This window comes from Mobula birostris, chromosome 20, assembly GCF_030028105.1.
Source record: "Mobula birostris isolate sMobBir1 chromosome 20, sMobBir1.hap1, whole genome shotgun sequence".
Lineage (NCBI taxonomy): Eukaryota > Metazoa > Chordata > Chondrichthyes > Myliobatiformes > Myliobatidae > Mobula > Mobula birostris.
This window is the reverse complement of record NC_092389.1, coordinates 421,750-449,105: the sequence shown is the minus strand read 5'-3', so window position 1 is coordinate 449,105 and position 27,356 is coordinate 421,750. Positions and strand designations below refer to the sequence as shown.

At 42.7% G+C, this 27,356-nt stretch overlaps 1 protein-coding gene across 1 annotated transcript in view; it reads right to left on the bottom strand.

Annotated features, from left to right (window-relative positions):
* Positions 1-3,183: 3,183 nt before the first annotated feature.
* ncapd3 (non-SMC condensin II complex, subunit D3) overlaps positions 3,184-27,356 on the bottom strand; it is a 214,493-nt gene continuing 190,320 nt past the window's right edge. The window contains exons 30-35 of the mRNA XM_072283812.1: positions 21,997-22,157; positions 19,081-19,226; positions 16,507-16,596; positions 14,497-14,571; positions 9,486-9,546; positions 3,184-4,463 (exon numbers count right to left, since the gene is read on the bottom strand). Of these exons, the coding sequence (XP_072139913.1) occupies positions 4,352-4,463; positions 9,486-9,546; positions 14,497-14,571; positions 16,507-16,596; positions 19,081-19,226; positions 21,997-22,157 (645 nt within the window). The 3' untranslated portion in view covers positions 3,184-4,351. The remainder of the gene's footprint in view (positions 4,464-9,485; positions 9,547-14,496; positions 14,572-16,506; positions 16,597-19,080; positions 19,227-21,996; positions 22,158-27,356) is intronic.

Sequence of the window (27,356 nt, the reverse complement as noted above, 5' to 3'; positions counted from 1 at the left end):
TGTTCTCAGATTAGATATTTAAGGAGATATGAAGATATTTATTTTGCTGTGTTCTAATAACCTAATGAATTAAAGGGTAAGTAGCTTTAAAAAAACCACCAAGAATCCTTTGTTCTCTATGGAATAGGAGGCCATTCAGCCTAGAGTCTGAAGTCTCTGGGGCTGCAATACTGGAATTGTACCCGAGGGTTGTTTCCTAAACTGCTGATAGGCTAAGCAGATCCTTCCGCTTAAACCTCCGTTTGAAAGTTAACCTGTGTTTGGTTGTCCAAAATTTGGAATTGTCTCTTCTGCATGGATTGACAAAACACTGTAAATAAGTTTCTTCATCACATCTATCATTGTTGACAACAATGGCATTCAGGAATGTGATTTCAAACAAACATTCATTAATGCTCTAAATTAGAATGAGAACATAAAGCAAAAAAATAGAGTCAAGAACTGTCAACTTTCCAGACACTTAAATAGCCTCAAACTCACTTCCTCTGAGTTGAGTCATAGACAAATACAGCACAGAAACAGGCTCTTTGGTCCATCCAGTCCATGTCGAATGATTTTAAACTGCCTACTCCCATCAACCTGCACTGAGACCACAGCCTTCTCTTAAACATTGAAGTCAAGCTCACATGTACCACTTCTGCTGGCAGCTCGTTTCATACCCTCATGACCCTCTCAGTGAAGAAGTTTCCCCTCATGTTCCCCTTACCTCATGACCTCAAGTTGGAGTTCCACCCAACCTCAGTGGAAAAACCCTGCTTGTATTTACCCTATCTATACCACTCAATTTTGTATACCTCTATCAAATCTCCCTTTGATCTTCTACGTTCCGAAGAATAAAGTCCTAACCTAGAAACATAGAAAATAGGTGCAGGAGTCGGCCATTCGGCCCTTCGAGCCTGCACCGCCATTCAGTATGATCATGGCTGATCATCCAACTCAGAACCCTGTACCTGCCTTCTCTCCATACCCCCTGATCCCTTTAGCCACAAGGGCTAAACCTATTCAATCTTCCCACATAATTCGGGTCCTCCAGACCCAGCAACATCCTTGTAAATTTTCTCTGTACTCTTTCAACTTTATTTACATTGTGGATAGTCAGAGGTATAGGTTTTATTGTGCTATAGGTTTTTTCTGTTTCTATCTTTCCTGTAGGTAGGTGACCACAACTGCACACGATACTCCAAATTAGGCCTCACCAACGTCCTATACAACTTCAACATTACATCCCATTTTCTGTACTCAGTACATTGATTTATGAAGGCCAATGTGCCAAAAGATTTCTTTACCACCCTTAATCAACCTGTGATGCCACTTTCAATTAATTATGGACCTGTATTTCCAGATCCCTGTGTAACACCGTTCACTATGTAAGACCTACCCTGGTTGGTCCTACCAAACTGCAACACCTCACACTTGTCTGCATTAAATCACATCTGCCACTTTTCAGCCTATTTTGCTAGCTGGTCTAGATCCCGCTGCAAGTTCTGATAGACTTTCTTGCTGTCCACTACACCCCCAATCTTGGTGTCATCCGCATATGTGTTGACTCAGTTAACCACATTATTATCCAGATCATTGATGTAGATGACAAGGAACAAAGGACCCTGCACTGATCCCTGCGGCACTCCACTTGTCACAGGCCTCAAGTCAGAAAGGCAACCCTCTACTATCACTCTCTGGCTTCTCCCACAAAACTAGTGTCTCATCCAATTTACGACCTCATCTTGAATCCTGAGCAACTTAACCTTCTTGAACAACCTCCCACGTCGGACCTTGTCAAATGCCTTGCTAAAGTCCATGTAGACAACATCCATTGCTTTGCCCCTTGGTAACTTCCTCAAAAAACTCTTTAGGCTTTAGCTCTTTGAGGCTTCAGTCAGAAAAGGCAAACAAAAAAAGCTCGAGTTGAGTTTTTTTTTTCTCCCCAGTTTATTGTTTTTCCTTCTTTGTATCAGCTCAATTAGGAACAGTGGAGATGCCAGGCAAGACAGCTGAATGCTCCTCTTATGGGATGAGGGAAGGCAGGGAGACCTCCAGTATCCCTGATGACTTCATCTGCAAGAAGTGCATCCAGTTGCAGCTTCTAATAAACCACATTAAGGAGTTGGAGCTGGTAATGGATGAACTATGGATCATTCAGGAAGGGTGATAGCTAGAATAGATAGAGAAATATTTACACCCAAAGTGCAGGGACACAGGAAACTGGGTGACTTTCAGGAAGGGGAAAAGGGTTAAACCGCCTGGGTAGTGTACCGCTGTGCCTATTCCCTTCAACAACATTGGAGACTGTTGGGGGGTGGGGCGGGGGAATGACCTAACAGGGGAAAGTCACAGAAGTCAGGTCTCTGGCACTGACTCTGCTTCTGTCATTCAGAAGGGAAGAGGGAGAAAGAGGCAGGGTGTAGTGATAGGGAATTTATTAGGTGAACAGAAAAGAGGTTCTGTGGATGAGAGCGAGATTCCCGGATGGTATGTTGCCTGCTGGGTGCCAGGGTCTGACATTCTCCATGACTAGTAACACCACCTCTCCCCCTTTAATCCCTCCCGCTCTGTCACATCTAAAACAACAGAACCCCAGAATATCGAACTGCCAGTCCTGCCCCTCCTGCAATCAAGTCTCAGTAATGACTACGATATCATAATTCCATGTGTTGATCCATGTCTTTCCTGCTAGGATATTAGCCCTTCTCCAGTTCAGGTGAACACTGTCTCTTCTGTACAGGTCCCACTTCCCTGGAAGAGAGCCCAATGATCCCAAAATCTGAAGCCACCCCCCCCCCCCCTACACTAACTCCTTAGCCACTTGTTAAACTGTATAATCTTCCTAGTTCTGGCCTCACTAGCATGTGGCACAGGTAGCAATCCTGAGATTACAACCGTGGAGACCCTGCCCTTTAACTTAGCACCTAATTCACTTTGCAGAACCTCATCACTCTTCCTACCCATGTCATTGGTACCCACATGGACCATGACCTTTGGCTGCTCACCCTCCCACTTAAGAATGCTGAGGACTCAATCTGAGACGTGCCAGACCCTGGAGGCAACATACCATCCATGAATCTCATTCTTGTCCACAGAACCTCCTTTCTGTTCCCCCAACGAATCTCCTATCACCATAGCTCACCTCTTCTCCCCTTTTCCCTGCCTCCCCACATTCTGCAAGAGGAGCATTCAACTATCCTGCCTGACATCCCCACTGTTCTAACTGTGCAATTAATAAAGAAGGAAATCAATAATTAAACTGGGGGGAAAAATCTACCTGCAGCTTTTTCACCTTCCCTCAGTGAAGCCTCAAAATCACCACTCTAACACTGTCCACTTCAACAAAGGCTGCTCCGCCTGCCCCTACCTTATTTTTATTTGTTCTTGCCAATCAATCCCGATGGCTGGTTGACCGCTGCCCAAAACACCAAACTGCTGCAAATTAATGCCTTATGCACTCAATCAGTGAACCTGAGTGAGCTACGCTTTCTCACGCTTTGGATCACTTATTGGCCACTGCTGAGGGAGGACAGAAAGCATTTCCTGTGTGGCTAAATCAATAATGTATTCAAATTCTGTTCTAGCAGTGGGAGAACAAAGAGTAAACCTGACACTGAAGATCTTAGTAATCAGTAAATCTTAGGATTACAATGAGTAAATATAGTTAAAATAAATTCAAAATAAATTCAGAAACTGCACTGCAATAAATTATGACCATTGCACTGTGATAGCTTAAGGCAAGGAACATGCATTTAGAAGTCATTTAAACAGGGATCCCATATAGATTTTAAAGTAATTTTTATTCAAAGTTAATAAATTCTGATTCTGGTTCTTGTTTTCATTTATTGGAATTTCCCCTTTTCCTAAAAATATAACTAGTCATGGCATGACTTTGCCGAGAGAAACCAAGCTGAATATTTATGTACAGGTTAGCAGAGCTCGAAACCCTGCTTTCCTGATGTGACTGTAAACTCAGCTCTGTAATATGGTCTATCCACAGTAAAATTTCACCCCCTTGCTTATCAATTCATAATTCCTTCCATCATGGGAAATCATTCTGCAGCCTACGCTGGCTCCTTACAATCTATTCTCTCACATGCCTATCCATTAACTTGCCACCAATTCTCCCATAAGACAGCAACATGACAGTTAATTTAGTCTAACGACCAGCACAGCTTTAGGATTAAATGAATGACTGTCTTATTCTTAAACTACAACCCCCAGTTCTAGAGATTTTCCCATTTCCCATCCCATGAAGACCTACCCATCTTATACTATTACAAATCTGCTTAAAGTCTAAGTAAGCGTAGGTAGAAGAAAAATCTTTTAAAAGCGCTAAATGTTAAGATACAAATTATAAATTTCTGCTTCAGTTTGAAGCTCTTAGGGGAGACTTCTTCTGAGATCTTGTTCTGGCCTGGAATTGGTTCCTGTTCTTGGCAGCTGGTGATTCCACATTCCACTGCCGTGGGTGGGGAACCCTAAAGGAACAGATAACAGATTATTAATCATTTAAGATCAAATTAAACAAAATAAAACAGTGAGCAACCCTAACTAGAATCTGAGAACTTGTAAACACAAGATTCTGCAGATGTTGGCAATCTTGAGCCACACACACAAAATGTTGGAGGAACCGAGCAAGTCAGGGAGGAACAACTTCTTTCTCTCTGCCATCACATTTCTGAATGGACAATGAACACTACCTCACTTTTTGAATTATTTATTTTTTATATAGACTCAATCGCCACTTTATAAGATACACCTACACACCAATTTGTTAATGCAAATATCTAATCAGCCAATCACGTGACAGCAATTCAATGCACAAAAGCATGCAGTCATGCTGAAGAAGTGTAATTATTGTTCAGGCCAAACACAGAAAACCTACAGCACAATACAGGCCCTTCGGCCCACAAAGCTGTGCCGAACATGTCCCTACCTTAGAACTACCTAGGCTTTACCCATAGCCCTCTATTTTTATAAGCTCCATGGAGCCATCCAGGAGTCTCTTAAAAGACCCTATCATTTCCTACTGCACCACCGCTGCCGGCAGCCCATTCCATGCACTCACCACTCTCTGCATAAAAACTTACCCTTGACATCTCCTCTGTACCTACTTCCAAGCATCTTAAAACTACGCCCTCTCGTGTTAGCCATTTCAGCCCTGCAGAAAAAGCCTCTGACTACCCACACAATCAATGCCTCTCATCATCTTATACACCTCTATCAGGTCACCTCTCACCCTCCGTCGCTCCAAAGAGGAAAGGCCAAGTTCACTCAACCTATTCTTGTAAAGCATGCTCCCCAATCCAGGCAACATCCTTGTAAATCTCTTCTGCACCCTTTCTATGGCTTCCACATCCTTCCTGTGGTGAGGTGACCAGAACCGAGCACAGTACTCCAAGTGGGGTTTGACCAGGGTCCTATATAGCTGCAACATTACCTCTCGGCTCTTAAACTCAATCCCATGGTTGATGAAGGCCAATGCACCGTATGCTTTCTTAACCAGAGTCAACCTGCACAGCAGCTTTGAGTGTCCTATGGACTCAGACCCCAAGATCCCTCTGATCCTCCACACTGCCAAGAGTCTTACCATTAATACTATATTCTGCCATCATATTTGACCTACCAAAATGAGCCACTTCACACTTAGCTGGGTTGAACTCCATCTGCCACTTCTCAGCCCAGTTTTGCATCCTATCAATGTCCCGCTGTAACCTCTGACAGCCCTCCACACTATCCACAACACCTCCAACCTTTGTGTCATCAGCAAATTTACAAACACATCCCTCCACTTCCTCATCCAGGTCATTTATAAAACTCACGAAGAGTAGGGGTCCCTGAACAGACCCCTGAAGCACACTACTGGTCACCGACCTCCATGCAGAATACGACCCGTCTACAACCACTCTTTGCCTTATGTGGGCAAGCCAGTTCTGGATCCACAAAGCAATGTCCCCTTGGATCCCATGCCTCCTTATTTTCTCAATAAGACTTGCATGGAGTACCTTATCAAATGCCTTGCTGAAATCCATATACACTACATCTACTGCTCTACCTACATCAATGTGTTCAGTCACATCCTCAAAAAATTCAATCAGGCTCGTAAGGCACGATCTGCCTTTGACAAAGCCATGCTGACTATTCCAAGTCATATTATGCCTCTCCAAACGTTCATAAATCTTGCCTCTCAGGATCTTCTCCATCAGCTTACCAACCATTGAAGTCAGACTCACTGGTCTATAATTTCCTGGGCTCTCCCTACTCCCTTTCTTGAATAAGGGAACAACATCCACAACCCTCCAATCCTCCAGAACCTCTCCCGTCCTCATTGATGATGCAAAGATCTTCGCCAGAGGCTCAGCAATCTCCTCCCTCACTTCCCACAGTAGCCTGGGGTACATCCCATCCGATCCCGGTGACTTATCCAACTTGATGCTTTCCAAAAGCTCCAGCACATCCTCTTCCTTAATATCTACATGCTCAAGCTTTTCAGTCCACTGTAAGTCATCCCTAGAATCGCCAAGATCCTTTTCCATCGTGAATACTGAAGCAAAGTATTCATTAATTAACTTTGCTATTTCCTCCAGTTCCAAACACACTTTTTCACTGTCACACTTGATTGGTCCTATTCTCTCACGTCTTATCTTCTTGCTCTTCACATACTTGTAGAATGCCTTGGGGTTTCCTTAATCCTCTCCGCCAAGGCCTTCTCATGGCCCCTTCTGGCTCTAATTTCTTTCTTGAGCTCCTTCCTGCTGGCCTTATAATCTTCCAGATCTCTATCATTACCTTGTTTTTTTGAACCTTTCGTAAGCTCTTCTTTTCTCCTTGACTAGATTTTCAACCATAGTTCCTGTACCCTACCATCCTTTCCCTGTCTCATTGGAATGTACTGATGCAGAACTCCATGCAAATATCCCCTGAACATTTGGTAAAGGAGGTAGAATTGTGATCACTATTTCCAAAATGTTCTCCCATTGAGAGATCTGACACCTGACCAGGTTCATTTCCCAATACCAGATCAAGTACAGTCTCTCCTCTTGTAGGCTTATCCACATATTGTGTCAAGAAATCTTCCTGAACACACCTAACAAACTCCACCCCATCTAAACCCCTCACTCCAGGGAGATGCCAATCAATATCTGGGAAATTAAAATCTCCCACAACAACAACCCTGTTATTATTACACCTTTCCAGAATCTGTTTCCCAATCTGCTCCTCGATATCCCTGTTACTATTGGGTGGTCTATAAAAAAAAACACCCAGTAGAGTTATTGACCCCTTCCTGTTCCTAATTTCCACCCACAGAGACTCTGTAGACAACCCCTCCATGACTCCCTCCTTTTTTACGGCTGTGACACTATCCCTGATTAACAGTGCCACGCCCCCATCTCTTTTGCCTCCCTCCCCGTCCTTTCTGAAACATCTAAAGCCTGGCACTTGAAGTAGCCATTCCTGCCCCTGCACCATCCAAGTCTCTGTAATGGCCACATCATAGCTCCAAGTACTGATCCACGCTCTAAGCTCATCCGCTTTGTTCATAACACTCCTCGCATTAAAATAGACACATCTCAAACCATCAGTCCAAGTGCGTCCCTTCTCTATCACCTGCCTATCCTCCCTTTCGCACTGTTTCCAAATGTTCTCTATTTGTGAGCCAACCTCCCTTTTCTCCGTCACTTCAGTTCAGTTCCCACCCCCCAGCAATTCTCTAGTTTAAACATCAAAATGGAGAAGAAATCCACCTTATTTCTAACTGTGACAAGATAGCCTACAGAGAATAGGTTAACACCCTGACACAGTGGTGCCAAGATAACAATTTCTCCCTCAATGTCCAAAAGACAAAAGAGCTGATTGTGGATTACAGGAGGAATGGAGACAGGCTCACCCCGATCTATATCAATGGGATTGAAATTGAGAGGGTGAGTAGTTTCAAGTTCCTCGCTAAACATATCACTGAAGATCTTACCTGGACTGTACACACCAGTTGTGTGGCAAAAAAAAAAAGCACAGTAGTGTCTCTTCCACCTCAGGTGACTGAAGAAGTTCAGCATGAGCCCCAAGTCCTCTAGACCTTCTACAGGGGCACCATTGAGAGCATCCTGACTGGCTGTATCACTGCCTGGTACGGGAACTGCACCAATTGTATCATTTCTTAATGCATGTATTACTAAATGACAATAAAAGAGGACTGCGTGTCCTCATAATCTAATCTTGATTGCTGGGCACTGGTATGGACAGCCCAGCACATCTGTGATGTGAACTTCCCTCCATTGAGAACATTTACAGCAGCAGGTGTGTAAAGAAGGGCTGGAAGATCATCAGGGACACCAATCACCCCAACCATAAACTGTTTCAGCTGCTCCCGTCTGGCATACGGTACTGCAGCATTAAAGCCAGGACCAACAGGCTATGGGACAGCTTCTTTCTCCAAGCCATTAGGCTTATAAATTCACGCCTGTACATTGTGACGGAGTCATAATGCAAAGATTTTTACTCCCTCATGTTGTGGGATGGATATAAGATTTAAATAAATTCAAGTCAAGTGTGATCTTGGTGACTTTGATGGTGCCAGACAGGGTGGTTTGAGTATCTCAGAAACCGCTGATCTCCTGAGATTTTCATACACAACAGGCTCCAGAGTTTACAGAGAGTGATGTGAAAAGCAAAAAACATTCAGTGAGCAGCAGTTCTGTGGGTGAAAATACCTTGTTAATGAGAGAGTCACAGGAGAATGGCCAGACTGGTTTAAGCCGATAGAAAGGTGACAGTAACTCAAATAACCACAACAGTGGTGTGCAGAAGACCATGAACATATAGTGGCCATTGTATGTATATTTCTTAGCTATTACACTGTAATGCTGCCATAAAACCAACAAATTTCACGACACGTCAGTGCTAATAAACTGATTCAGCATCTATGAAGTCAATTTTTTAGGCCAAGACACTTTCTTAGCCAATGGAACCATTGCTGTAAACATTATCTCCAGTATGCCGTTGAGCTGGATGATGTAAATGCACTGGAAATCTTAATTTACCATAAGTTACTTTCTCAGAACATAAAGCGTCCTGACCTGGACAAAGGAATGAGCCAGGCTTCACCCAACCCACTACAGAATGCATTATCAGAATATGCATCTAACAAATATAGTCCAGTCCCATTGTCAGACTTTGTTCCACACTCCCCCGTATAGAATTTCAATGGCTACTACTTGCCTATAGTCCAAAAACCACCCCTCTCAATGCTTAGTCAACTCACAAGTTTTGTGCATCTTAAACTTTGCTCTGCACATTCATTTCAGTTATTAATACATTTTAAAGAGACAATGGTTCCAAAGAAATAAATGATTTAACCTCGTGTTTGTGGCATCTGAAGTATTCCAAATTGCAAACTAGAACTTTTGATAATCTGTATTTCGAAAGAGTCAAATTTTGCAGGCTAGTCTCAAATACCTCATAATTTGAATGTCTAATGCCAACTATACTGCCAAGTTACTTACGGTTTATCCGGGGACATAAGACACAATATGTTTTTTTGCTGTTCTTGTGACAGTTCTTGACCTGTTAGTGATATATAAAATGATTAGGCATTTCAATTAGTTACTTAATCCACAGAACCAGGCAAGAAGAGAAATATTGCAAAATCATTTCATCGTGCAACAATTAACAAGTTCACATAATTAACACGAGATTCATTCTACAGATGCTGAAAACCCCAAGCAACACACAAATGCTGGAGGAACTCAGCAGGTCAGGCAGCATCTATGGAAAAGAATAAGCAATTGACACTTTGGGCCAAACCCCTTATCAGTTGTGCTTGTGTGCTTTGTTTAATTTTATGCTTAACTCCAGTTTGCTGCCCATATAGCAAAAGATGATTTCACACGATAGTGTAGAGGAACAAATCATCCTCCCGTTAAGAACTGTGGAAGAATAACATTCTCATTGTTAAAGTAAACATGACATGACACCTTTTGTATCGTCATTGTAAAATAAGTTATGAGCAGTTTTGGTCTTATAGATTGGAAAGGACATGCTAGATTAGAAGGGGTCCAGGTCTATAAGAATTATCCCAGGAATGAAAGTGTTAATATGAGGAGCTTTTATAGCTCTGGGCCTATACCCACTGACATTCAAAGGAAGAAGGGGGGATATCACTGAAACGTATCGAATAATAAAAGGCCTACAGTGGATGCGGAGAGGACATTTCCTATATTGGGGGATTCGAGGACCAGAGGGTGCAGCCTCAAAATAGAGGGATGTTGCTTTAGAGTGGAGATGAGGAGGAATTTCTTCAGCCAGATAGTAGTGAATCTGTGGAATTCTTCGCCACGGACAGCTGTGGAGGCCAAGTTAATGAGCATATTTAAAGTGGAGGTTCTTGATTAGTAAGAGTGTCAAAGGATACGGGAAGGAATTGGGAGAATGGGGTTGAGAGGGATTATAAATTAGCCATGATGGAATGGCAGAGCAGACTCGAAGGGCCGAACGACCTACTTCTGCTTGTGTCTTAAACCAAGTATTATTGTCCAGACCAAGAGTCGCTTTTCAATAAATGCTCACCGAATTCAGGCAGCACAAGTAGAGGGAGGGGGAAGGGGTAGGTGTATCGAGAGAGGATGAGGTGGGGGGGTGAGGAGGAGAGAACTCAACTGGAAGCTCAATCCACCCTGTGCACTGAATGGAGAGAAAAAGTTTGAATTTTACATTCAGTTTAAGGGTGGGGGGGGTGAAGATAATTAAAGCAGAACAGGGTAAAGTGAACTGGTAAATTAGATGATGGGACTGGTCAGTAGAGATACAGTGCCACACATTTAAAAGCACCTTTTTGAAAACCCAAGAAACAAGAAGAAGAGTAGGCCATTCAAGCCCTTGAACTTGCTCTTCTATTTAATAAAATTGTGACTGCCTCATCCATTTTCCTGTCCCATCCCCACAACCCTTGATTTTTTTTTCTGATTAAAAGCCTTTCCAGTGTTCAACATATTCAAGCATTTGCTCTCTCACAGAGTAACCGTTATACAACTCTTTCCCTATCCAGTCTCTACTATTCCCATTACCAGCACTTGAGCATTAGCCTCCTCTATCAACCGAATAGCTTCTTGAGATACTTATTAAATGTTGTGAGTGTCTGCCTTCCCCGGACACTTGGGCAGGGTAATCCAGATTCCAAACACCCTCTGAGTGAAAAGAAGTCTTCCTCCAATCTTCCACAAACAATTACGTCTCACCCTAAACCTTTCGGCTTGGCCACCCCTGCCATGCGTATAGCTTTCCTGATTTCTACCTATTCAGTTTTATATACCTCCATCAAGTCCTTCCAGGCCTCTTCTAATCCAGGAAAAGCAAACACAGTGCATCCAGTCTGTCCTCATAACAGAAATGTTCCTTTCTGGCAACATTCGGATAAATCCCTCACACTTTCTCTAGTCTATTCTTCAATGTGGCAATCAGAACTGTACATAAGAGTACAACCTCCTTGCTATACTGTGCTCCAGCTAAAGAAAGCAAGTATTTTGTATGATTTCTTCACCACCACCAGTGCTGTTATCTTTGGGGATCCTTGGATTTCTGATCATTTATATCTTTTACATGCAAGTCATTGCATGTTCCTGAAGGTTGTTAGAGCCGGGGGTAGTAATGGGGATAAGCTCCCACTACCTATTAAATGCTCCAAATGGTGTGCATCTCAGATAGCCCCTGACAACCAAGTCCAGCTGCTGGCCTTCACATGCGGCTTAGCTACTGAACCCGACAGGAGATGGGGCAAAGGTGGGTTACTGGCACCTTAAAAACTAGTTGCTTTGGACAGATGGGTCTTGTCAGCCATGGCTGAAAGTTCATCTAGGAGGAGGAGAACCTCTGCTGCCTTGCGGCTATACCCACTCTTAGGGAAGGCTTCTGGAGTAAACTGAGGGAAAAATCCATAGCCGGAGTCCCGAAGGCAATCTGAAATCGAGCTCAATGCTGACTGGCAACTCCTGCGACACTGCTGGTGTCAAACTGTATCGGTCTTTGCTATTCCTTTGGGTTTGCAGATGTGTGGAGAGAGGAAGCATGCAACATGGGCAACAGCTTGCTCTCCATATTGTACTGCCCAGGCTTGCATACCTAGACAGTTAAGGCACAACATTCATGGTCGACCCTAACCGATGGAGGCTTCAGCATATAACAAACAGCCCCGGGACTGATTCCTGCATATGTGACTGGTCACAGCCTTACAATTACTAAAGCAACTCTCCACCATCAACCTCTGCCTCCTGCTACCAAGACAAGTTAGGATCACATATGTCAATTTGACCGTGGTCCCAAGGTCTCTAACAATGGGACCTTGTGATATTGAAGCCCATGTAGACAACATCGATCTCATCAATACCTATCGTCTGCTACTTGAAACCTTCTTGTTCTAGCCTCTTCCCCATTCCTTTCCAGTCCTGATTCAGCCCAAATCGTCGACAGTTTATTCCCCTCCGTAGATGCTGCTTGACCTGTTGAGTTTGTCCAGCATTTTGTGTTTAATCATATTGGTCAGCCAGATTTTCCTATCTTCTTGCCTTCTCCCCATAACCTTTGGTACTGATTACATCCATGTAACCAATTAACTTACTAACCCAAACATTTTTGGACTGTGAGAGGAAACGAGAGGAAACCACGTGCTCACAGTGAAAACGTACAGACTCTACTCTTTCCCTGATTACCTTTTCTCTCATCCTAAATGGATTTTCCTCAAACTTATCCATAAGGAGTTCCAGATACTCAACCCTTTGAGAGAAGACGTTGGTTGTCATCTCAGTCTTTACAGTCCCCTCCACCCCCACCCTGCTCCAAAATATCCAAGGGAGATCAGAAGTTTCTGACAAACTCTTGCACAATCTCCACTTGAATTGTCCAAGGCAATCTAGGATGCAAAGCGACTATCAATGTTTAAACAAAGTCAACCTTTTCACTACATCCTGCCAATAAATTTTCACTATTTCTGCTCTTAATGGCACTTCCTCAGCATCCATTCATGAGTAATTTGTATTGGTGCATGGTAAGTAGTTGAACAATTTTTAACCCCTGTACACTTAAGTCCTTTCTTTGTCCCTAACAGGTCCCCCAATTGCAATTTACATAAGACCATAAAATATACGAACAGAATTGGGCCATTTGGCCCATCGAGTCCACTCCACCATTTGATCATGGCTGATCCTTTTATCCCCTCCTCAACCCCATTTCCCGGCCTTCTCCCCGTAACCTTGATGCCATGTCCAATCAAGAATCTATCAATCTCTGCCTTAAATACACCCAACAACCTGGCCTCCACAGCTGCCTGTGGTAACAAATTCACCACCCTCTGGCAAAAGAAATTTTTCTGCATCTGTTTTAAATGGACACCCCTCTATCCTGAGGATGTGCCCTCTTGTCCTAGACTCCTCCACCATGGAAACTATCTTTTCCACATCTACTCTCGCTAAGCTTTTTAATTCTCGAAAAGTTTCAATGAGATCCCCTCTCATCCTTCTAAATTCCAGTGAATACAGACCCAGAGCCATCAAACATTCCTCGTATGAATCAGAATCAGGTTTATTATCACCGGCATGTGACGTGAAATTTATTAACCCTAACCCTTTCATTCCTGGAATCATCCTTGTGAACCTCCTCTGAACCCTCTTCAATGCCAGCACATCCCTTCTAAGATGAGGAGCCCAAAACTGTTCACAATACTCAAGGTGAGGCCTTATAAAGCCTCAGCATCACATCCCTGCTCTTGTATTCTAGACCTCTTGAAATGAATGCTAACATTGCATTTGCCTTCCTCACCACCAACTCAACCTGCAAGTTAACCTTCAGGATGTTCTACACAAGGACTCCCAAGTTCCTTTACATGTCAGATTTTTGGATTTTCTCCCCATTTAGAAAATAGTCTGCACATTTATTTCTACTACCAACGTGCACGACCATGCATTTTCCAACATTGTATTTCATTTGCCACTTTCTTGCCCATTCTCCTAATCTGTCTTAGGTCCTTTTGCAGTCTACCTGTTTCCTTAACATTACCTGTCCCTCCACCAATCTTAGTATCATATATGAAGACAGAATTTTTTTTTAGGTCCCATTTAGTCATTTGTTAATGCACTATAATGGTGGTAGTGAAGCCAACATTTACTATCGAAGCCAAGTTGCTCCCAAAATGAGACACAGTTCAGAGTAAATCACATGGTGGCTCTGAAGGCACGTTAGCCAATACAGGACAAGAGTGGCAGAGTTTCTTCCCCTGCACCGCCCCACTCCCTTCCCCAGGATACTGGTGGACGGAGGTCTCACCAGCCTCAATTCTCAGAATTGGAGTGGAAGCAAGTCATACAGAACCCTGACGGAAAGCACAAGTTCTATTCCCCAACATTGATTAATTTGCATTGAAGCATTATTAATTTAAGCAAGTCTGTAATTGAAAAAACACACACAATATCCATAAGGAATGAACATTAATTTCCCCCATAAAATATAGTTAAGCACAATATGACTTACGATTTTCAGATGCTGGAGTTTGATTTATACTAATGTAGCTGACTCCTGCACCAAAGGTCACATTCTCAATTGTTCCTGAAAGAAAACAAATTAGAAGTTACATAAAGATCAGTTAAAGATCTATAACTTGGTTATAGTTCATTTTGTGTTTGGTGAGGAGGTTGATGGTGATGCTATTTTTTTAAAACCCTGGTTGACATGTTGTGCCAAATGATGGGGTGATTTATGCAAAAGAATAAGATTTAGGTTTACCATAACTATTCTCTTTCCAATTCAAAGAGATTGGCTTTATTTGTCACATGTACATTGAAACATACAGTGAAATACATTGTTTGCATCAAATCAAATTAGCGAGGATGTGTTGGGGGCAGTCCACAAGCATCACCATGCTTCCAGTGCCAACATAGCGCAGCCACAATTCACTAATCCTAAACATATGTAGCTAATAAAGCTACAGAGACAAGCTGAAGTCACTCTTAATCAAAGGATGAGATTTCTGAAACTTTGTATTTATATCCAAAGTTTATGTATTTATCATCTGCTTAGAAAAGATAGTAAGTATTCAGAGCATAATGCATAATTATTACAAAGAAACTAAAAATGATTGATACCAATGTTCCAAACTGTACAGGGTTTAATTTACAATGGACCATGTCAAATATGTCGTTACAATGTTCCGACAAATGAAATAATTCTTCATGAAAGAAGTCAAACACTGCAGGCCTATCCAAGCTGGACATCTGTTGGAGCAGAATACTGAGAAGTGACTTGATTGAAACATACAACATTGTGAGGAGTTTTGAGAGGGTGAGCAAAGAGAGGATGTTTTGTCTTGTGGGAGAATCTAGGTCAAAAGTGCTGGAGAACACTATGCCCCAGACTGTTGGAAGAAACACTGTGATCCAGGACAGACTGCTCTGACACCTCATGTTCAGCAGTGGTTTAATTTATCCGCTGGAGTGGAGACTCTTATCCAAGGGCAACCAATATCATCAGTATTTCTCATTATTTTGTATTTTAAACCAACTTTGAAAGCAGATACAACTGGTGAACGGCTGCTTATATAGAAAGGAGCTGGGCTCGATATGCAGCTTTGGCAGGAAACGTACCATTCTTTGCAACTGTCATATACATCTGGAAATAAATCACAATTCAGCCCCGAGATTATTTTTGAGGCATGATTGATTTTGTAGATGTATGCAACTTTCTGGGGTTGAAAGGGATAATCCCCAAATTCCCAGGCCTGACATGGTGTTCCCTTGGACCCTGTGGGAAGCAAGTGCAGAATTGCTGTAGCCCTAGCAGATACTTAAAATGTCCTTAGCGACAGGTGAGGTAACAGATGATTGGAGGATAGCCAAAGTTGTTCTGCTGTTCAAAGAAGGTTCTAAAAATAAACCAGGAAATTATAGGCCGGTGAGCCTGACATCAGTAGTGGAAAAGTTATTGGAAGGTGTTCTAAGGGACCGGATATATGAGTATTTGGATACACATGGACTGATTAAGGATAGTCAGCATGGCTTTGTGCGTGGCAGGTTACATCTAACCTATCTTATAGAGTTTTTAAGAGGAAGTTACCCAGAAAGTGGATGAAGGGAAGGCAGTGGATGTTGTCTGCATGGACTTTTGTAAGGCATTTGAGAAGATCCCGCTTGGGAGGTTGGTGAAGAAGGTTCAGTCACTCAGCATTCAAGATGAGGCAGTAAATTGGATTAGACACTGGCTTTATGGGAGAAGGGAGTAGATGGTTGCCTCTCGGACTGGAGGCCTGTGTAAACTGGGGAACTGCTTCATAGAGCACTTGCCCTCTATCCACCAGAAGCATACCTTCCCAGCGTCCCAGCATTTTAATTCTAATTCCCTTCCACATTCTGACATGTTGGGTATTGCTGAACCAGCCTGTGCTCTCATTAGTGGTCAGACACCATGGGGAAAGAGCTTCCCTCTCATCTTCCAGTAATATATTCCATCCAGGCACATTTACAACTTTTAAACCTTAACATCACTTACGGTCTGGAGTACTGATCGCTCGTTCAGTCATGGAGGCATTGGTTGATGAAGCATCAGACCTTGTGCGCTCTCCTGAACCCTGCAACAGAACTTCACGGAGAGAGTGCCGGTTAAACAAACATGCAACACAGCTGCTCACTGTACATATATAATAACGCCAAATCCCAGTTTTCCAATTGCCCCCAAAACACCAGCTTGCATTGTAGAAGCCATGCAACATAATGAACTAAAATGCATCCCTATTCATGCTAGATCTCTTTAGAAACAGATTGATAACTGCAGGCCCCTACGTTAGCAATTGGCACCATTTTAATTATCAATGCAATCAAAGAGAAGTCAGCATCAGTAGAAAATTGCACAGAACAACAGTAAAACACTCTAGACAATTTCTACAGATGTACCATGGAGAGCATTCTGCTCTGCAGGTGCCACTGCACAGGATAGGAAAAAGCTGCAAAGTGTTGTAAACTCAGCCAGCTCCATCCTGGGCACGAGCCTCTCCAGCATCAAGGTCATCTTCAAAAGGCAATGCCTCAAAAAGGCAGTGTCCCTCAAAAAGGGACCCCCATCACCCAGGACATGCCCTCTTCTCATTGCTCGCATCAGGGAGGAAGTACAGGAGACTGAAGACACACACTTAACGTTTTAGAACAGCTTTTTCCCCCTTCACCATCAGATTTTTGAATGGTCCATGAATCTATGGAAACGACCCCACTTTTTTGCACTACGTAATTATTTTGATACACATTTCTTATTGGAACTTATAGTAATTTTTAAAAAATGTATTGCACTGTACTGCTGCCACAAAACAACTAATTTCATGACATATGCCAGTGATAATAAACCTGATTCTGATTCGATTCTCCAACAGACAAGGAAGGCAATTTAACACCAACTTTGTCAACTATTTGTAATTGTGATATAAAACTACTCTCCATGTTTTGCTGTGTTAATACCTGTCATCTTCAGTTTCAAGGGTTTATCAAATCAACTCTTCAAAGACGGTCTCAGCTGTCTCATTCATTCTCCAGACCCAAGCACAATTTAGCTACCAGTTTTTAGACTAAAGCACACGCAACTTAAGGAGTCACAGAAATATACATTACAGAAACAGGCCCTTCAGCCCACTGTGTCCATGCGGACCACCTATATTAATCCCATTTCCGAGCAGTCAGTCATAACTTTCTATAAATCAAATGCTTGTCTGGATAATGCTCGTCTATATTTGGTTGGAGTACTTGCTATCGCCACCCAGCCAGGCAAAATGTGACAGCTTCCAACAACACAGATGAGAAAGTTCATCTCCTTACATCTCCCCCTTCCCTTATTCTAAATCCAGACCCTCTAGTTTTGTCCATGGCCATCCTAATTTTGTAAAACCCTTTTAGGCCACCCATCAGCCTCCTATATTCAAGTGAAAATAAACCCAGCTTATGCAGTTTCTTCAACCCTCCATTCCAGGTAACATTCTCGTGATTCTGCACTTGATGGGCTGAATAGTCTAATTCTGCTCCCATGTCTTATGGTCTTATCGTCTACTGCTAATAAATCCGTCCTGTAGCGTAGCAACCAGAACTGTACAGAATACTCAATACTCCAAGGGTGGTGTAACCTACGTTTTTAAATTGACATCTCAACTCTTTTACTCCGTGCCTTGAGTTGATGAAGACAACCATACCAAAAGCACCATGGAAGTTTGTTGTTTAACCGTTCCCCACTATTTAATGATAACCAGATTCAGATTCATTTATTTAATGATAAAGATTGGTTTTATTTGTCTCACGTACAGCAAAACATAGTGACTTGCGTCAATTGTGTCAAATCAAATCTGCAAGGATTGTGCTGAGCACCCTGCAAGAATTGCTAACATTGGGTGTTCACCATGTTCAGCACAACACAATCAGCAACAAGCTGATTTTCTGCCCTTCCTCCCACGCACAGACAGTCCTCCAACCCAGAACAGGACCATAGCTTCCAGTGCCAACATAGCATGCCCAGAGCTTGCTGACCCAAATCCTAACTGTATGTCTTTGGAACATGGGAGGAAACCAGAGCATCTGGAGGAAACCATGTGGTCACAGGGAGAACACACAAACTCCTTATACAGAGCAGAAGGAATTGAATTGCAATTGGTGATCGTTGCTGCTCTAAAGCGGTTGCACTAACCACAATGCTACCATTTCACCTTAATGCACGTACTTGCTTAATTTTCACACATGTACATCAAAACATACAGCGAAATGCATTGCTTGTATTAATAACAAACAGAACTGAAAAATGTGCAAGCCTGCAAGTGCTGCCACACATTCTGGTGCCAACATAGGGGCCCACTATGTTCAGCAGAACACAACCAGCAACAACAACAGAACAACAGCAACAAAATAAAAAAAAGAAACAAGCTCCTTTTCCGCCCTCCTTCCTCAAACACACACTCTAAGTCCTCCAACACCAGGACAGGACCATAGTGCACTGCACAGTACAACTTGAGCTGTTTGAGTTAAGCTCTCAGTGAGCATGCTAGAAAGCAATCAGAAACCAAACAAAATTAATAAAAACCTTGTCAAATTGACCTACCTGCAGCATCAGCACGCTTTTGAGTTACGCTGCCGCTCCTTGCAGTGGAAAGTCGTAACACAGACCCAGTAGTACCCCTTTTTTGACCTATTTCCGCCACCTTCCTGGCAGAATTTAGAATTGCCACGGTACTTAGGGACATGGATCTGTAGGTTAAAAATGGAAGGAGCTAAGTGTGTGTTGTGTGTATGTTGCTCAAGATCTCCAGCACGGTCTGAATCTCTGTTTATAAGTAGCCAAGTCTTCTGTCTTGTTTTATTAATGCTTCAATGAACTTATAAACATTGAGCATTATAAATGTGAACTTACAACTGAGCAGTAAAAGTGTAATTACGTGAACCAGTGATTGCCTTTACAATAGTCTTTTACAGAATTTTCTTGTAATTGCTTTGTCAACTGAAGATGCACTTTATTTATGAAACTGAAGGTTCAGTGCACTGAAAACTTATAAATGAAAATTTGAAAAAAACATGCTAGAAGTCTGAAACAAAAACAAGAGAATGGGAATTCAAACAAAGGAGTGTAAGTTACAAATCAGTTGGACAAACTGTGCTAATGGGAAAGAAACTGAACAAATAACACAGCAGGACACAAGAGACAAGTACAGAAATTGCCGGGGCCTTAGAACAGATATTTAAATTATTCTTAGTGACAGGTGAGGTACCAGAGGATTGGAGGATAGCTAATGATGTTCTACTGCTCAAGTAAAGCTCTAAAATTAAACCAGGAAAGTACAGACCGGTGAGTCTGACATCAGCAGAGGGAAAGTTACTGTAAGGCATTCTGAGGGACTGGATATATGAGTATTTGAATAGACATGGACTAATTAAGGATAGACAGCACGGCTTTATGTGTGATAGTTCACATTTAACCAATATTATACAGTTTTTGAGGAAGTTACCAGGAAAGCTGATGAAGGCAAGGCAGTGGACATTGTCTACATGGACTTCAGCAAGGCCTTTGACAAGGTCCCGCATGCGAGGTTGGTCAAGAAGGTTCAGTCTCTCGGCATTCAGGATGAGGTAGTAAACTGGATTAGACACTAGCTCTGTGGGAGAAGCCAGAGAGTGGTAGTTGCCTCTTTGACTGGAAGCCTGTCCCTAGTGTAGTGCCGCAGGGACTGGTGCTGGGTCTATTGTTGTTAGTCATCTATATCAGGGGTAGGCAACCTTAGGCACAAATGATTTTCTAGCATGCATTATTCATTAATTTGAGGCAAAACATAACTAGATGTATTTAAATGGATAATTCCCATATTTCAAGTTTTTTATGGCATTTATCTGGCCCACCCTCCGCTTATTAATATGCGATCCAGCCTACGGAGGCAAAAAAGTTGCCGACCCCTGATCTATATCAACGATCTGGATGATAATGTGGTTAATGGATCAGCAACTTTGCAGATGCCACCAAGGTGGGAGTCTAATGGACAGCAAGGAAGGCCATCATGGCTTGCAGTGGGATCTGGACCAACTGGAAAAATGGGTTGAAAAATGGCAGATGGAATTTAATGCAGACAAGTGTGAGGTGTGGCAGTTCGGTAGGACCAACCAGGGTAGGTCTTACACAGAGAATGTTAGGGAACTGAGCAGTAATGTAGCACAGGGATCGGAGAATACAAGTACATAATTCATTGAAAGTAGTGTCACAGGTAGATTGTGCCGTACAGAAAGCTTTTGGCACATTGGCCCTCATAAATCAAAGTATTGAGTACAGGAGTTGTATAAAATGTTAGTGAGGACTAATTTGGAGTATTGTGTGAAGCTTTAGTCACCCACCTTCAGGAAAGATGTAAATAAAGTTGAAAGAGTACAGAGAAAATTTAAAAGAATGTTGCCAGGTCTGGAGGACCTGAGTCAAAAGGAAAGATTGAATAGGTTAGGACTTTTTTCCTTGGAATGTAGAAGATTGAGGGGAGATTTGATAGAGGTATACAAAATTACGAGGGGTATAGATAGGGTAAATGCAAGCAGGCTATTCCTGCTGATATTGGGTGGGATGACAACCAGGGGTCATGGGTTAAGGGTGAAATGGGAAACGTTTATGGAGAACAGAAAGGGTAACTTCTTCACTCAGAGGGTCGTGAGAGTGTGGAAAGAGCTGCCAGTGCCTGTAACTGGTGGATGTGTGGTTGATTTCAACATTTCATACAAGTTTGGATAGGTACATGGATGAATACAAGACCATAAGACATAGGAGTAGAATTAGGCCATTTTGCCCATCGAGTCTGCGCCAACATTTCATCAAGGCTGATTTATTATCTCTTCCGCCATTTTCCTGCCTTCTCCCCGTAACCTTTGACAACCTTACTAATCAAGGACCTATCAACCCCATTTTGAATATATCCAATGACTTGTCCTCCATAGCCATCTGTGGCAATGAATTCCACAGATTCACCACCCTCTGGCTAAAGAAGTTCCGGCTCATTTCTGTTCTAAAGGGATATTATGTACCATTTGCACTTATAGGCCTTTGATAACTGATTACTGCAGTTTGTTTCAGTTCTGGGATGTGAAAACATAAAGCTGGACTGTGCAACACTTACAAAATGCTGGAGGAGCTCAGCAGCTCAGCCATCAAATATGGAGAGGAATGCACAGTTGATGTTTTGTTCCAAGACCCTTTATCAGGATGGTCATGGCCCAAAATGTCGACTGTTTATTCCTCTCCATAAATGCTCCCTGACATGAGTTCCACCAGCACCGTGTGTGTGGTACTTAAGATTTCCAGCATCTGCAGAACCTAGTGTTAAACCATTACAAAAGGATTAGAATTTTTGAGATTAAAGTAGCAATTGTGATTGTATCAGATTCATTATTCATTCACTATGTTCAGTGGCATATTTTCAGTAGTAAATCCAATAATGCTGTAAAAACTCATACTAAAATGCAAAGTACATAGAACATATAGTTATTGTACCTGGGCTTTGAGAATTGAGGTGTTCTAGGAGTAAGAATCCCACATGCTGAAATGGGGGTCCTCAGCTGTGAGATTACAGGTTGGGCAACTTTTGTACTCGGAGACTGGGCTTCATTTCCAACTGGTACACCAGTCTGCACTGCAGGTGAAATTCTTGATAACTTTAGAGACAAAAAAAAGTGAAAATATGGTCTGCATACTGAATATAAAAACATATTCTGTCAAGGAAAAGCCTTGCAGCATCCCATAACCAAGTTACCAAAGGGGGGGGGAACAATTAATTACAAAGGTTATTGTTTCACCAATCGACTTCCCAGCTCTTTACTTCACCCCTCCCCCTCTCCCAGTTCACCCATCACCTACTACCGTGTATTTCTTCTTACTTTGACTTCTCATCTCTTTTTTTCTTGTCCTGATGAAGGGTCTCGGCCCAAAACATTGACTGTTTACTTTTCTCCTGACCTGTTGAGTTCCTCCAGCATTTTGTGTGCATTACCATTATTATTCTTTAATTTGAAAGTTTTCTAAGAACTATATTGAAAATGTCAAATTAACTTGAATTTCTTCAAATTTCAAAGTATATTCATTATCACGGTACATATACAGTACCTGTAAAAAGTATTCACCCCCCACCTGGAAGTTTTCATGTTTTATTGTCTTAAAACATTGAATCATGATGGATGTAATTTGGCTCTTTTTGACACCGATCAACAGAAAATGACTTGTGTCGAAGTGAAAACAGATCTCTACAAAGTGATCTAAATGAATTACAAATATAAAACACTAAATAATTGACTGCACAAGTATTCACCCCTTACAAGTCAGTATTGAGTAGATGCACCTTTGGCAGCAATTACAACCTTGAGTCTGTGTGGATGGGTCTCTATCAGCTTTGCACATCTGGACACTGCAAATTTTCCCCATTCTTCTCTACAAAATCGCTCAAGCTCTGTCAGATTCTCTGCATCGAGGATGTGTCCTCCAGAAATTGGTCAGGGTGTATCCAAACCAGAAACCCTGGATCAACAGTTCCGTGTGAGCAGCACTTACCGTGCGGCACAGAGCTTACATTGCCGGTAATCAGCAGGAGCTCAAGAAATGCAGTTACGATCTGCGCAAAGTCATCAAGGCAGTGAAACAACAATACAGGGACAAGATCCAGACAGAACTCTCCACCAACAGCACACGCAGCTTATGGAAAGGTCTGCACACTATCACAGGCTTCAAAGCTAAACGCAGTGGGGTTTACAACATCTCTCTCCCAGGCGAGCTAAATCCTTTTTTACACTCGATTCAATGTTGCTATCACTGAGCCCGAGGAGACCTATAGCTGATGCAATCTGCAGCTTGGTCATCTCTGAGGCTGAGTTACGCAGGTCTTTCCAACAGGTGGACAGCCGCAAGGCTGTGGGACCGGACAGCATCCCAGGGCAGGTACTCAGGATCAGCACGGCACAACTGGCAGGTGTGTTTACAGACATTTTTAATCTCCCCCTCTCCCAGTGTAGAGTGCCTTCCTACTTCAAATTATCCACCACTGTCCTTGTACCATTCACCTCAATAATAAGCAAATGCTTTGAGAGGCTGGTCAAGGACTACATCTGCGGCTTGCTGCCACCCACACTAGACCCCTACAATTCACCTACTGACACAACCGATCTACTGACGATGCAATAGCCACTGCTCTACTTACCATCTTTACACATCTGGAGAAGAAGGATGCTTACGTGAGAATGCTGTTCTTGGACTACAGTTCAGCATTCAACACCATAATTCCCTCCAGGCTTGACAAGAAGCTCAGAGACCTCAGCCTTCACCCTGTAGGTGGATCCTGGACTTCCTGTCAGATCGCCAGCAGGTGGTAAGAGTGGGCTCCCTCACCTCTGCCCCTTTGACTCTCAACACAGGAGCCCCTGAGGACTGTGTACTAACTCCCCTCCTTTACTCCCTGTATACCCATGACTGTGTCGCCACCCACAGCTCCAATCTGCTAATTAAATTTGCTGATGATACTACACTGATTGGCCTAATCTCAAATTATAATGAGGCAGCCTACAGAGAAGAAGTCATCATCCTGACACTGGCGTCAAGAAAACAGCCTCTCCCTCAATGTTGCAAAAACAAAGGAGCTGGTTGTGGATTACAGGAGGAATGGAGACGGGCTAACCCCTATTGACATCAATGGATCTGGGGTTGAGAGGGTGAACAGCTTCAAGTTCCTCGCCATCCACATCACCGAGGACCTCACGTGGTCTGTACACACCAGCTGTGTGGTGAAAAAGGCACAACAACACCTCTTTCACCTCAGACAGTTGAGGAAGTGTGATGTGGGCCCCCAACTCCTAGGAACTTTCTACAGGGGCACAATTGAGAGCATCCTGACTGGCTGCATCACTGCCTGGTATGGGAACTGTACTTCTCTCAATCACAGGACCCTGCAGAGAGTGGTGCGGACAGCCCAGCGCATCTGTAGATGTGAACTTCCCATGATTCAGGACATTTACAAAGACAGGTGTGTAAAAAGGGCCTGAAGGATCATTGGGGACCGGAGTCACCCCAACCACAAACTGTTCCAGCTGCTACCATCCGGGAAATGGTACCACAGCATAAAAGCCAGGACCACCAGGCTCCGGGACAGCTTCTTCCACCAGGCCATCAGACTGATTAATTCATGCTGACGCAACTGTATTTCTATGTTATATTGACTATCCTGTTGTACATACTATTTATTATAAATTACTATAAGTTACATATTTAGATGGAGATGTAACGTAAAGATTTTTACTCCTCATGTATATGAAGCATACAAGTAATAAAGTCAATTCAGTGCATGGGGATCATGAGCGAACAGCCCTTTTCAAGTCAAGCCACAAACTGTCAATTGGATTGAGGTCTGGACTCTTAACTTGGCCACACCAGGGCATTAACTTTGTTGTTTTTGAGCCATTCCTGTGTAGCTTTGGCTTTGTGTTTGGGGTTATTGTTTTGCTAAAAAACAAATCTTCTCAAGTCGCAGTTCTCTTGCAGACTGCATCAGGTTTTCCTCCAGGATTTCCCTAGATTTTGCTGCATTCATTTTAACCCTTCCAGGGTTTGCTGCAGTGAAACAAACCCACAGTATGACGCAGCTACCACCAATATATATTTATGATTTAGACGAGGGGATTAAATGCAGCATCTCCAAGTTTGCTGATGACACAAAGCTGGGCGGCAGTGTTAGCTGTGAGGAGGATGCTAAGAGGATGTAGGGTGACTTGGATAGGTTAGGTGAGTGGGCAAATTCATGGCAGATGCAATTTAATGTGGATAAATGTGAGGTTATCCACTTTGGTGGCCAAAACAGGAAAACAGATTATTATCCGAATGGTGGCCGATTAGGAAAAGGGGAGGTGCAATGAGACCTGGGTGTCATTATACACCAGTCATTGAAAGTGGGCATGCAGGTACAGCAGGCAGTGAAAAAGGCGAATGGTATGCTGGCATTCATAGCAAGAGGATTCGAGTACAGGAGCAGGGAGGTACTACTGCAGTTGTACAAGGCCTTGGTGAGACCACACCTGGAGTATTGTGTGCAGTTTTCGTCCCCTAATCTGAGGAAAGACATTCTTGCCATAGAGGGAGTACAAAGAAGGTTCACCAGATCGATTCCTGGGATGGCAGGACTTTCATATGATGAAAGACTGGATCGGCTAGGCTTATACTCGTTGGAATTTAGAAGACTGAGGGGGGATCTTATTGAAACGTATAAAATCCTAAAGGGATTGGACAGGCTAGATGCAGGAAGATTGTTCCCAATGTTGGGGAAGTCCAGAACGAGGGGTCACAGTTTGAGGATAAAGGGGAAGCCTTTTAGGACCGAGATTAGGAAAAACTTCTTCACACAGAGAGTGGTGAATCTGTGGAATTCTCTGCCACAGGAAACAGTTGAGGCCAGTTCATTGGCTATATTTAAGAGGGAGTTAGATATGGCCCTTGTGACTAAAGGGATCAGGGGGTATGGAGGGAAGGCTGGTATAGGGTTCTGAGTTGGATGATCAGCCATGATCATACTGAATGGCGGTGCAGGCTCGAAGGGCCGAATGGCCTACTCCTGCACCTATTTTCTATGTTTCTATGCTTCACAGTAGAGATGGTGTGTTTTTGATGACGTGTGGAGTTTGGCTTATGCCAAACATTGTGTTTAGTCTGATGGCCAAAAATCTGAATATTGGTTTCATCAGATCATAGAACCTTCTTCCAGCTGACTTCAGAGTCTCTCACTGCCTTCTGGCAAACTCTAGCCAAAATTTCATGTGAGTTTTTTTTTCAACAGTGGATTTCTCTTTGCCACTCTCCCATAAAGCTGTGACTGGTGAAGCACCCAGGCAACAGTTGTTGTATGTGCAGTCTCTCCCATCTCAGCCACTGAAGCTTATAACTCCTCTAGAGTTGTCACAGGTCTCTTGGTGGCCTCTCTCAGTAGACCCCTTCTTGCACGGTCACTCAGTGTTTGAGGACGGCCTGCTCTAAGCAGATTTACAGCTGTGCCATATTCTTTCCATTTCTTGATGATTGACTTAGCTGTACTCCAAGGGATATTCGGTGACTTGGAAATTTTCTTGTATCTGTCTCCCGACTTGTGCTTTTCAATAACCTTTTCGCAGAATTGCTTGGAGTGTTCTTTTGTCTTCGTGGTGTAGTTTTTGCCAGGATACTAACTCACCAGCAGTTGGACCTTCCAGATACAGGTGTATTTTTACTACTATCAATTGAAATACCTTAACTGCACATGGGTCTCCAAAAACTGATCTCCAGTTGACTAATTATGTGACTTCTAAAAGCAAATGGCTGCACCAGTAATGATTTGATGTGTTATATTAAGGGGGGAATATTTGTGCATCAATTATTTTTTGTTTTATATTTGTAATTAATTTCAATCACTTTGTCGAGATCTATTTTCATTTTGACACGAAAATGTCTTTTTCTGTTGATCAGTGTCAAAAAAGCCAAATTAAATCCACTGTGATTCAATGCTGGAAAACAATAAAACATGAAAACTTCCAGGAGGGTAGATAAATACTTTTTATAGGCACTGTATGTTACCTTGAGACTCTTTTTCTTGAGGTCAATCACAGGAAAATAAAGAGATGCAATAGAAATATGAAAATCTAAATACTGTACAACGACTGACAAACCAGTGTACAAAAGACAAACTCTGCAAATTTTTGAAAAAATCTGCGTTTTTAGAATCAGTTCAGAGTTGTGGTGTATGAACTTATCTATATCGGTTCAGGTTATTGGGTAATAACTGTTCCTGAACCTGGTGCTGTGGAACCAAGGCTCCTGTACCTCCTGCCCAATGGTTGTAGTGAGTTGTAGAT